The sequence below is a fragment of the Aythya ferina genome, assembly GCF_964211825.1.
Source record: "Aythya ferina genome assembly, chromosome: 2".
In the NCBI taxonomy this organism is placed as follows: domain Eukaryota; kingdom Metazoa; phylum Chordata; class Aves; order Anseriformes; family Anatidae; genus Aythya; species Aythya ferina.
In genome coordinates this window covers 72726361-72739137 of record NC_140297.1, presented here as the reverse complement: position 1 = coordinate 72739137, position 12777 = coordinate 72726361, and the positions used below count along the sequence as shown (strand labels likewise).

The 12777-nt window shown below is 38.5% G+C and overlaps 1 protein-coding gene across 2 annotated transcripts in view; it reads left to right on the top strand.

The window, feature by feature from the left end:
• Positions 1-12777, top strand: part of MYO10 (myosin X) — a 162753-nt gene that overhangs the window by 134618 nt on the left and 15358 nt on the right. For both annotated transcript variants that reach the window (XM_084510863.1, XM_084510864.1), the window contains exons 23-30: positions 707-916; positions 1240-1279; positions 1689-2591; positions 3875-3998; positions 5336-5579; positions 7652-7747; positions 10619-10712; positions 11457-11512. In XM_084510863.1, the coding sequence (XP_084366989.1) occupies positions 707-916; positions 1240-1279; positions 1689-2591; positions 3875-3998; positions 5336-5579; positions 7652-7747; positions 10619-10712; positions 11457-11512 (1767 nt within the window). The remainder of the gene's footprint in view (positions 1-706; positions 917-1239; positions 1280-1688; positions 2592-3874; positions 3999-5335; positions 5580-7651; positions 7748-10618; positions 10713-11456; positions 11513-12777) is intronic.

The following is a 12777-nucleotide window of genomic DNA, read 5'->3' as shown; positions in this document are numbered from 1 at the left end:
GCAGATTTATCTTTGCTTTTTCATGTTGAGAAAAGAGAGGGCAAATAAAACTAGTCAGTTTGGTTCTTAAAGAACCATGACATTAGGTAACTGATTAATGTTTCATTTGTTTACTTGGCGTCCTGCATTATGTATTAGTTGGAGTTCCTGATCCCATCTGTTTATTCCTCTGCTTTTTCTACAAATCAGTTGAGGATAGTTTAAGGAACCTTGTTTACATAATGTGGTATTTTCTCCTCATGTGTAGAATTAATCCTGCCCTTATATTCTGACCAGTATGTTACTCAAAAAATGTATTCCATTTTTAATGGCAGAGCTTCCTGTGCATTATCTTTCTTTTCGGAGATGTTGGATGGATACTTATGTGTCTTCTTCCTCCACATGTGTGCACATATGCAAGCCGAACTTGGTAGCATCTTCTTCTCAAGGGAACAAGAACATCCAAGATTGATACTGTGTGTTTTCTTAATGAAAACACAGCTCTGTCATGGTAATAAGAGAATCTCTTTCCTCTCATGGGGAAGAGAATGTAAACAAGAATGGGGAAACCATCACAGAGCTAGACATAATAAATTGCTTCACTATTGTGGCTTATTATTGCAGGTCACTATTGCAGGACCTCTCATGACTGCTCATTAGTCCCTTGTTTCCTTAGAAACGTGCTTTATTTTGTGACCCCCCCCCCCCTTTTTTTTCCTCTCTCCAGAAAGCGGTATAGAAAAGTTCTTTACTATGTGGTTGTGATACAGAAGAACTACAGAGCATTCTGTAGTAGGAAAAAGTTCCTTTGCCTGAAGAAAGCAGCCATAGTCCTTCAGAAGCAGCGGCGAGGCCAGCTTGCTAGACGTGTTTATAAGGAAAGACTAGAGGAGAAGCGGAGACAAGAGGAAGAAAGGAGAAAAGAGGAAGAAGAAAGGTGCAGTATGCTCTCTTGCATCACACCCTGTGCCATGTTAGATTTTGTTCTCTCTGTGCCACATTAGATTTTGCTTTGAAAAGCCTTTTTTGGGATGGGAGGTAAATTCAAGTGATTTTATAAGTCTTGGCTTCTTTTCCTAGAAGATGCACGTAGCTATCATGGTAGTTACATATGCACAAACGTATCCTCGGTGACCTTATTTTTGGCTCTCTCTTGCATCTGGCAGATGATTTGAAAATTGAGCTATTGCCCTAGCAAAGGCATTTGATGAGCTTATGTAGAGCTTGATTTGTTAACTTCTTTTCTTCCCCCACTTTCAGGGAAAGACAAAGGCAAGAAGCAGAGCGTCTTGCCCAGCAGGTAAATGATATTCCTAATGCCTTTAGCCATCCTGTTTATTTGAATATCTCAACCCAACCATTAAAAAAAATAAAAGGCATCTGTGGCATTTAAACTAAACTTATTACAGGATTTGGCAGATAAAGCTAAAGGAAACTTGATACAGTTGTTTGCATGGAAATTTCTTTCACCTCATGCTTCATTTAATTTTTGGCAAAGACTAGATTTTCTGCATGTACTTGAGCTTTTAAGTATCTCTGAGTAAATATAATCATGATTTAATTTCTCTTTTTCTTTCATTTTCTTTCTGATGTAGGGACAAAGGTCCTTCTAAAGGAACAGCATGGTGGGAGTATAGTATTTTAGAACAACAGCAACAACATCTAGTGCTGGGGGGGTACTATTTTATTTTATTTTATTTTGAACGCAGGCTGAAGAGGAGAGAAAGAAGCAGGAGCTGGCTGCCATTCAGAAAGCCCAGAAGGAGGCAGAGCTGAAGAAAGAGGTGGAGAGGCAGAAAGAAAGCAGGCAGGTGGAAGAAATCTTGCGTCTGGAAAGAGAAATTGAAGACCTGCAGCGCGTGAAGAAGCAGCAGGAGCTGTCTTTGACAGAGGCTTCATTACAGAGGCTGCAGCAGCTCCGAGATGAGGAACTCAGGCGGCTCGAGGACGAAGCTTGTCGAGCAGCCCAGGAGTTCCTAGAATCTCTGAACTTTGCTGAGATAGACGAATGTGTCCGAAACATTGAGAGGTCACTCTCTGTGGGTGGTGGGTATCCTGCTGAGCTCACTGAACAGACTGGAAATGCCTGCAGTGAAAAGCCCAATTTTAACTTCAGCCAGCCATATCCCGAGGAGGAGGTAGATGAGGGCTTTGAAGCTGATGATGATGCATTTAAGGATTCACCCAATCCAAGTGAGCACGGCCATTCTGATCAAAGGACCAGTGGCATCAGAACAAGTGATGATTCCTCAGAAGAGGATCCGTATATGAATGATACTGTGGTGCCGACAATTCCTGCTGCTAGCAACACCATGCTTATACCTCCAGCCCATGACACAGTCAGTCTCCACAACTCTTCCAGTGGTGAGTCTACATACTGCATGCCCGAAAACGTATCCTGTAGACCCCCAGACTCTGTGGAACTTATTTCTCCCGATGGAGACTATGATTATGACCAAGATGATTACGAGGATGGTGCTATTACTTCTGGTAGCAGCGTGACCTTCTCTAATTCGCACAGTAGCCAGTGGTCACCAGACTACCGATGCTCAGTGGGGACATACAACAGCTCTGGAGCGTACAGATTCAGTTCTGAAGGAGCTCAGTCTTCTGTAAGTATCGATCTTTGTGTTATCTAATAATTGATTTACGATTTCTGATATTTTTTCCATTGTACAGCTGTACAGTCACTGTAGCTGTTCATATGTCTGTATCGTATAGTTTGACTTATTTACACTGCGTATGGACATAGTTTTCTGTTGCAATCTCAGTGCCACTGGGGTGAGCACATTAGAGTCAGAGGCAGCTCCAGCCATGATTACAGTCCTAGGTTATGCAAGGATATGGTTCTGTCTGTTTTAATGCAGAACTGCGCACTATTTTGTGAGGAGCTCGGTGCACAGGCATGGATGCAATTCATAAGCAAAATACCTGTGTGTGTGCACATTTGGCATGGGGTAGTGTGGTGGGTAATTGATTTCAGAAAATACAGGTTCAGTTATGCATGCAAGTTGGAACAGTGTGAATAAACTGCTTGCAGAAATCCCCGATATGCCAGGTGTATTTGAAATTACTTTCAGAGTAAATTTCATATGATGGCAAATGGTAGAATTACTAAGGCTGACGCTGACATTGAAGAGCTCTTTTTCTGTGCTGTTTACTGAATTTACTGTAGTGTTTACTCTTCCAAAATATATTTTTGGAAGAATATGATTTCGTCCACCACTCACAGAATGCTTCTGTGAAACTGTGTGACTGGGAAAGTGAAAAAGTATTTCGGCAACAATACTGACTTATTTAGAAAGAAAATGTTAGCACTAAAATATCTATGGCAGTGGAGGTAATGAAAGCCAAAGAACGTGATCAGCATGGCCATTGGGATAAGCCAACAGTTCTTACCCAAGAGGAAAATGCTTTTAACTGCCTATTTGTCTATCTACACTGAAGACTCCTTCCTGTTGCGTGGCTGTGGGTGGGTGTCAGATATGGAACAGAAGTTCTGATGACTGGGCATGGAGGAAAGCCATCACCACAGCTTGTGGAATAGGTTCTTTTTCAGGGCTTCTCTAAGCAGTTACCCACAACACTTTGGTGATGGAGGGGGATTGAAGACAACAGCACGCCCTCATCATGCTCTTGCAAAGGGACAACTTCCCTGAGCACCTACAAAGCAGTTCTGTAAATTTGTTATGTGAAATTAGGGCTACTGTGTAATCACATAGGACAAGCTGCAGCTTACTACTGTGTACTCCCCCTTGTGAGCTGGACAAGAAGCACCAAGGAATCATGTCTTTTCAGTACATCATAAAACGTTTTAGTTGAAGAATTCTAAAGCTATTCTCTCTAAACTCTTTCCTGAGAGATTATTCCACCTTCATTCCTTTTTCTTTCCTAGTTTGAAGACAGTGAAGAAGATTTTGACTCCAGGTTTGATACAGATGATGAACTTTCCTACCGAAGGGATTCAGTCTACAGCTGTGTCAGCCTGCCCTACTTTCACAGCTTTCTGTACATGAAAGGTACTGCATGAATCAGATATTGCTAAATGTACAAGCTAAACAGAAACATTTACTAAACCTTGCGCTCCAGTTCTTGTGGGGTTAAGCTATTTTCAAAATCTTCAAAGATTGATGCAAAAGTTTGGAGAGAGCTGCTCTCAATTTAAGTTACTTGCAGTGGTTTACATCTGGCAGTGTTTTTCCCCTCTGCAAAGAAACATTAAAAATTTTAGGCTGCCTCTGTTTCATTTTACATATTTGCCAGCTCATAACAATGGAATATCCAATATAGGCTTAACAAAATAACTCACAAAGTCCAATTGTACCAAATTTTGAAGAAAGCCACTTCCTTCTCCCAAAACCTTATAACAGACAGCATTCTATATTGCAGACCAGTTTTACTGACCTCAGTCAACTTTCATTTGGGATCTAAAAGACTGAAAGGAAGGGTATGCATAGCAAAGGGGCATGAGAGACTGAAAGAATATACACAGCAGTTCTCTGGTTAAGATTCTTGGGTTTACCTTCTAATGATTGACACTAAATTATAATCTAGAATTCTTCTATCATAACAATCACTATAAATGTCTTGCAATAAGAACAGGGATGAACAGGCACATGAGTACATTTGCATGAAAAATAATGTATGCAGTCACCATTAGCATGGATTTTTACCCTCTGACATAGTTAGCAAGAAGAAATGATGGGAGAAGATTGGTTTGGTTGAGGTTTTAGTACCTACATAACAATAGTTCAAGCTGTATTGTCTACCGTAGCAAAACTCTTGTGAAGTTTACACAGTATAGCTACGCTTTGGTATGACTGAGCTCACACTGGTATGCACATAAAGCACACTTTAAATATGCTTTTTCAAGCTTTTATAGTTTTGAGATGAACATTGCTACCTCCTAATAGCCAAAAGAATTGAAGAAAACTGGAGGGAGGAAAGGGTTTAACACTTATTAAACTTCCTTAGGTTATCATCAAAATGCACTGAAAACAGTGTTGGAGATCTGTTTCTCACATACAATAAGACCTCAGAATAATTCATTTTAAATAATTGTTGTATATGTGTATAGCAAATATATAGTATGTGCTTACATACATTATATTGGTTTTGTTTACATTTATTTATTTATTATAATTTATAGTTCCAGGGTCTTTAGGTTGCCAACCATATGGTGGCCTTAAGGATATGTAAAAATGAGGTCTTTGGTTTCATGGCTTACAGCAGAGACTCAGTTGTACTGCACATTGTTGGTCAGCATCTTCCAGCATTGGTTTGGTCACAGCTTCTGATTTATAATATAATGGTGTGTCTTAACTACCTATAAACCTACATCTGTCTCTTTTGCCAGGTGGCTTAATAAACACATGGAAGCGACGCTGGTGTGTCCTCAAAGATGAGACCTTCCTGTGGTTTCGTTCCAAGCAGGAAGCGCTTAAGCAGGGATGGCTTCATAAAAAGGGGGGTGGATCATCCACGCTTTCCAGAAGGAACTGGAAGAAACGATGGTTTGTTCTCAGGCAGTCCAGGTTGATGTACTTTGAAAATGACAGTGAAGAAAAGCTGAAGGGTTCCATTGATGTCCGAACAGCCAAGTAGGTTTACGTGTGTTCATATGCTAGCTGTAGTTCCTCCTAAATACTTGTTGGGACTTAATCTGGGAAAATACTGAGTGCTCTGCCCTCAACTTGTACAAATGCAAGCACGAGCGTGTGTTTGATGATCTTGAAAGCAAGTATTGTCCTCACTTGGCTCTCTCTTAAGTCTGATCCAGAGCAAAGCTAGAGCCAAATACTTCAGAAAGCTGCTGCTATGATGAACCCATCTATGCTTTCTCCCAGACTGGAGGCCCTACTTAGTCTGTAATGATTCCCAAGGAAATTCAGGGCATGTTGCCAAGTCTGTTGCCGCAGGCAAACACAGAATGGAGAGGGTGGAATTAATAGGTGATGAATATAATTAAGTTAGCATGGGTCAAAACTGTATCGTTGGTGTACATTTATGTTTGTTTTTACGTGTTTGAAATAATTATGGTAGTTCCACAAAAAAAAAGTCTTAAAATGGATATATTCATTTCAAAACTCTACAATTACTAAACCCAACTTAACAATTTGTCTTGCTAACAGAAATTCCTTATGCCTTAAAATTCTATGTTTTATAAAGCATGCATCAAAAAAAGTTTTCTAAGGGATAGCATTTTTCATTTTAAACAGTCAACGTGTTTTATTAGCATAGATTAGCTAATTTAAAAATTACAGTTTACTAATATTGGTAGTCTTATTTCTGTGTAAATGTACCTAAGCTTTACTCCAAGGTAAAGAAAAACAGCTGTAACACTTGATTTCACTGAGAATCTTGTAAACTGCAATTGTCCGTTTTGTTTTGTTCATTTAACAGAGTACTTGAACTAAACTAAAAGCTTAGTTTAAGCTTTTCTTTGGAAGCCTTGGTTGAGCTTTGGATTCAGGCAGGACAAAGCAAATAGTTTTGGTGAGCATCCTGACATGCTCTTGTAAAACCAGTGGGCTGCTGGCTGTCAAGTAAAACTCCATGTAGACTAAATTTCCTATCACAATTTTTGTGTTGAAACTGAATTCAACTCTGTCTAGTGTGCCGTAGCATTTATTTAGTCCTTTTTCTAATACATTTAAACCTTCTTTTTGTTGTCACTGTGTTGTTTCATTGACTGATCCCTGAAGAAGTTCTTTGCTGAACATACCTTTGAAATTGTCAGGTAAAGGTTGCTGAACCTAAGCTGAACTGTAGGTCAAATCTTCCTTCCTCCCAGTAACATTGTCCAAATGAAAGAAAACAATACAGAATGATAGCATTCTATTTTTACAGCAGATAAACAAATTGTCGAGGCTGATAAGGAGAGACCGCATGTTGTGTGTAGGAGAGAGATTTATGAGAACTGTAGAGCTGATAAGGAAGCATAGATCATTAAGAAGGAAATAATAAGCTTCAGACAAATACAGTAAAACAGTGAAAAGGAAATAAAGTTGATTTATTTCTTAAGCTTCAGGAATGTCTTGATCTTCCACCAAAAACTTCCAAAAGTTAATACATTATTTCAGTTACCCCTTAAAAATCTTGTGCTTTGTGGTCCATGATTTTTTGGTGTATCAATACTTAGGTATCCAAACTGCAAATTAGAAAGATGTAATTTTTCAGAAGATGAGCAATCATCTTTTTTGGGAAGTTACATTTTTTTAATCGTCTTCATACTGACTTACAGCTACACAGAATCACTAATAAAGGTTTGGTTTGGTTTTATTTTTATTCTTCAAGGGCTTTCCTTTTACCACTCCAAAATCTATTGGTATGCCATCAGTTCAGAAATGTTTCCATTTCTAAATTCAGTTGTCCTTGCCTCTCTCAGGGTTTGATAATGCTTTTCCTTTAGTTCGTGGTAAAACATTTGAGTAGTCAACTTTGTATAGTGACATTCATAAAGTAGCATGGATGTACTGTATAGTCTAGGTAGAAAACATGGCAACTATCATTTGGTGTATTAGTACTGTCTGAGATAAAACACTAGTCAGGTTCAACAATGCTGATTGCTGTTACTCTGAATGTCAGTAGTTTGTGATCCTCTCAGGAGAATAGCCATTTTCAAAATACAGTGACAATCTAATGCTCAGTCTTGGCATTTTCTTCTTTTCAGAGAGATTGTTGATAATACAGGCAAAGAAAACGGTATTGATCTAATAATGGGTGATAGGACCTACCACTTGATCGCTGAATCTCCTGAGGATGCAAGGTATGAAAATCATCAGGCTTTTTTTTTTTTTTTCTTTTTAACCTCCCTGCCATTCTGACTTGTGTATATCATTTATTTATTTACCCACTATCACCAAATAGTCAGGCTGTGTTAAACATGTTGCATTTAGCACTTTTTCCGAAGGCCTGCCGATGTAATTGGCTCTTGATGCTTTTCTTTTGCATTACCCTGCTGCATTTAGCTGCACAGAATAGATCAATAAGATCCCTCCCACCTGTTGAATATAAAGTACTGTTTAGGGTTGGGATCTTTTTGCCTAAGCAGAGCCTAATTCTTTTCAAGTTGCAATGGGATCATTGGATTTTAGAGTGAATGCATGTTCATGAACAAGAGGAACATGCAACAGTGTTGGCCTTACTACTGATTTAAAATAAGGTCTTAACATTTGTTGCTGAAGGATCCATATCAGGCTGTAGGAGCATGCTGGTAGGTAAACAGCAAGCTTAACTTGTCAGATCAGGTGTAGTGTATCTTTAAAAAAATAATAATAAATAATAAAATAAACCCCACACTACCGTTTGTGTGAGATAATAATATGCTTGCCTCTAAAAATCAAGCATTTAAATAAAGCAAACTTAGTAATCAAATATTACTACCCATTGCATTGCTGCCCCAAGGCCAGAGCGCAGGATGCTTATGTCAACATTACTTGAGCTAGCCTTGCTCTGAAGCCTTGAAAGTTGCTTTGTTTTTTGTTTGTTTGTTTGTTTTGAATTTATAATGCTTTCCTGTATCACATGACCCTGAATATAAATTCAGCAATGCTTACAATGCAGTCATTGATTCATTTTTAGGCATCCTTAAAACTACACTTATGTATAAATTTTTCAGCAATCATTGTTAAGATTCTTGTTTGATGTAATTTTTAAAATGAAGGCTTAGCTAAAGCCTTTTCTATTAGACTTGTGTACATGCCCTGATAAAGGTTCCACAGGGATCAATAATGAATTGCCAGCATAAAAATTTGTCTGTTGCCAGGCATCTTTTTTAATTTTTTTCTTTAATGTAGAAGAGGAGGCACTACACACCATTGTTGTATATAGTATACATAACATACCATCCAGCTTATTTTTTTTTTCCAATATCTTTCAAGTTTGCTTTTTTCACATTCATCTTAGAAAACCTTAATGAGGGAAATGTGCAAGGATTTCTGGATTGGCTTCAGTCAAAGCCTTGTTAATGTTTGGCATTGCTAAAAGAGAAGTACAAAATCATTGTACTATGTTGGTTCTGGCTATTGAAAAATTATTTTGCACATGAGCTAGACAATCAACTGAGGTTGCTTTTTGTTCAAATGAAGGGGAGGGTGGGGAGAGAAACTTGAGCCCCCCCCCCCTTAAAAAAAAAAAAAAAAAGGAATTACTATTTTTGCTCATGAAAGTGTGTTTGAGGACTCCGCTGAAAACCAAGGGACGTCCCAAGAGGGAGAAAACAAAAGGAAAGTAAAATCTGCCCTTGTCATTTTTGCAAAGTGAATGATGGATTTCTTTTTCATTGTTTACACCAAGATTGCATGGTGAAATTAGGAAACTTTTGAATTGTTCTTTAGTCCAATAACAAATTATTACTAACTGTGCATACAGTGCTATGAAGTCTTTTTTGTCTTTAAATAAAAGGTTAACATTTAAATACATTTGCAATTCCTAAGCCTCGAAAAAAAGCAGAATTTGTGGGAATCTTCAGGTAGGTAAGTTTTAGGTTTCTTCAGATGATGGTTCATTCTCTCTGGGCAACCCTCATTTCAGGGGGTTTCAGTGACCAGTTATGGAGACAGCACTCCAGTTTCATAGACATAAATACTTTGAATATAATTGTAGAAAAAATAGCTTTAAATTTAAAGCCATTAATCCTGCATTTGTTTTGTCAACCTGGTGGTGACTGAGAACCCTCTGCAGAGAAGTGAGGACTCAGTTTTAAAGGCTGGGTTTTTGAGCCCTTTGAAAACTCAGCCCCAGGTAGTTTTCATTAGAATGGCAAATTCGTATCTCAAAGAATGGCATTCAGGAACCTGCCGAACAGGCCAAGCTCTGCCCTCAAATTTCTTTCAGAGGAATTGCTTAGAGTAGTTGAGCTTTATCATATACAAATGCCAGGAGGGTAGAGATTTCCCAGAAGCAGAAGGTGTGGTTGGAATTAAATCCTTTTGCAATTGCTGCTCAGCACTGGGGCAGGAGTACTGGAAACCTCTCTGCCAGTTTCTCTACTGTGGAAATACAAGGCTACTGGAGTGGTGTGAATTGGCTCTGGTTCAACATCCCTAGTCCGTCCAGCAGCTGGATTTTTCAGTGTTCCACAGGGAACAGAAAATGTAGAGGTAGTTGCTTGAGGGTTTTATTCTTTTCCCCCCTCTCAATTGTGTTTCTACAGAGGACTTATGTCCTCTCGGCCTTTGGAGAAGTATCATTGAAACTATTACTGGTCATGTTATCAGTGTAGCAAAATTTATTATCTGAAGGTTGGATTTCCCAATAAAGGCTTTGTATATAGATAGTAACCTATTTTTTTTTCCCAGATGAAATGTGTGGAATGTGTTACAAATACTTTCTAAACACTCAGATGTTTCAGTGTGCTTATTGCCAGTTTTTTTAGAGGTGCCACTTTTTATACATGGTATTTGTCTTCAGGAAGAAGGGTATGACATGAACTTGGATGGGAGACCTGGAGGGGCTTGTTTGTATCCTGTATTACTTGAACTGACATAAAGCTTTGCTGCATTTATGCATGTTGACAAAAGGAATCTTAAGCAATTTCAAAAACCAGCAGAACCTGCTAGATCTCTGCAGAACAAAGGTGACAAAAGGCTTGTGCACAAGCAACATTTTACTTACACTGCTGCCTTTCTCTCCACAGCCAGTGGTTTAGTGTTCTGAGTCAAGTCCATGCGTCCACAGAGCAAGAGATCCGAGAGATGCATGATGAGCAGGCAAATCCACAAAATGCTGTGGTAAGTCAAAATCTGAAGAACTTTTCAAAGCAAAGATTTTTAGAAAAAGAGGGACACTATGGTGGCTGCAGCTTCTGACAGTGATAGCTGTGACACTGGCTAGAGGCTCCAGGTCCTAGGCCCTGTACCTGTACAAGAGTGGCTTCTGTACAAGGCTGGCTTCTCTCCCCATCCCCATCATTTGCCTCAGTGAAAAGCGAGCACTGTTGGTTTTTTTTCTTTGTTTGGTCCAGTTCCCTGCCACGCCACAGTGTACATCTGAGTTCAAAGCTTTGCAATGATACAGTTAATGAGTAAATTAAAAGCACAAGTAGAAAATTTGAGATTTCCCTTGTCCTGCATTTGTCATTCTTTACAGCTTTCACTGGGAATAATGTGATAAATTTGGAACTACAATCAGGCAAAGGGAAACACAAACTTCAAATGTTTGCCCTCAGAGAATGCCATTTATAGTGGGGTGGCACTTTTAAGACAAAACTTAAACAGGTTTGGGAGCATAGAAAAATTAGAGCAGCTTCTGAGCTGTCTCCAACTTAACTAGAGATAAACTTTTACTGAATATGTTTATCTGAGTCTCTTAGTTTTTCCTCTCCTTATAATGGTTAGGAGAAACCACTGCCCAAATCTGCGGTTCATTTTGCTTGATCAAAGCTGCAGCTTCTATCACCTGTCTCTGAGTAAAGCACTGTGAGTAATGTAATAGTAAATGTCTTCCTCCTTTTCTGCTTGGACATTTGTTTATAGGGTACACTCGATGTAGGACTAATTGATTCTGTCTGTGCTGCTGACAATCCAGATAGGTAAGTCAGAACCATGACTGGTGACTTTCTTTTTCTCATTTCTCTAGTCAAAATGAGATGCTTCTTATTTTAGTCCCTATATTCTGCTGGCCATCCAGGCATTATTTTTGTCTCCCTTTTCATAATATCAAACGCCACATCGAAAGAGGGAAGGTAAGTAGAGTGATGTTTTATGTGAGGACTTCACTAACTTCCCTGACATTACTCCATATGTGAACCATTCAGCTGTTTTACTAATATGGTGATCCAAAAGCAGAAGATTAAATGTTTCTTTCACTTACACAAGTAATACTCCTGAAAAAGAGAAGCCTATTTTTGAGTCCCTTAGCAATACGGTAGAGAGAAAAAATCTTCTTAATATTTTGCCATTCATTTTCTCTTGCAAGAATGTTGTATTCTAGATGGATGATACTTATTTCCTAAAATAAAAATATCTTTTATAACAAACAAAATAATGCAGCATTTTAAAAATAAACAGAAAACAGTCAGGGTATTCTTAGCTCTTGAACTAGCAACAGCGTACTGAGGGATAAAAAATTATCTGAGTTCAGACTATGGCTCTGGCTTTGAGGTGTTATTCATACTGGAACAGTTCATTACAGGCTCCTCATTGCAAATGTGTGAAACATCTGGGTTTAAGTTACTGGTTTCTCCTTGGCCTACCACAATCCTGATACTGCAAGTAGCTGTGATTGTAAGCTCAGGTTTTCTAAATAATACAAGACAGATGTCCAAAGCTTTCAGAATGTTAGAGAGGCATTTCTCCTGTAAGCATTTTTTTTCACACAGATTTTTTTCTTGTATTTTTTTTTTTTTTTTTTAGTTCTCTGAGTCTAGGAATGCAAATCAGGGATGGAAAGGTTTTCAGTTAGGAAATTAATTTGACCGATGTAGGTGATAGAATAATTTTATCTTGACACATATGAAACCATTATTGCAACCTTAAAAGAGAGGAGCTAAGCAGAGAGCCCCTTAAATTTGTATTCAGAAGGAATCCCAAGAATGGTGTTTCTTCTGTTTCCCTAAACTGGGGAGAAGGGGAGCCTGTAAAGTTGGCTACTGTTGGTCAGAACCTCTTGTTTGATAGCTTGCTTTACTGTAGTTTATACCTTAGCTCTGTCCTTTTCATGTTACTTGACTTACTGTAACCTCCCTTCACCAAGTATTATATATTTATCTCCTAATCATTTTTATTACTTTTTCTTTATGCTGACTTCTATCAAGCTTTAAACAACACACACACACATCGGACATATTGGGTCATA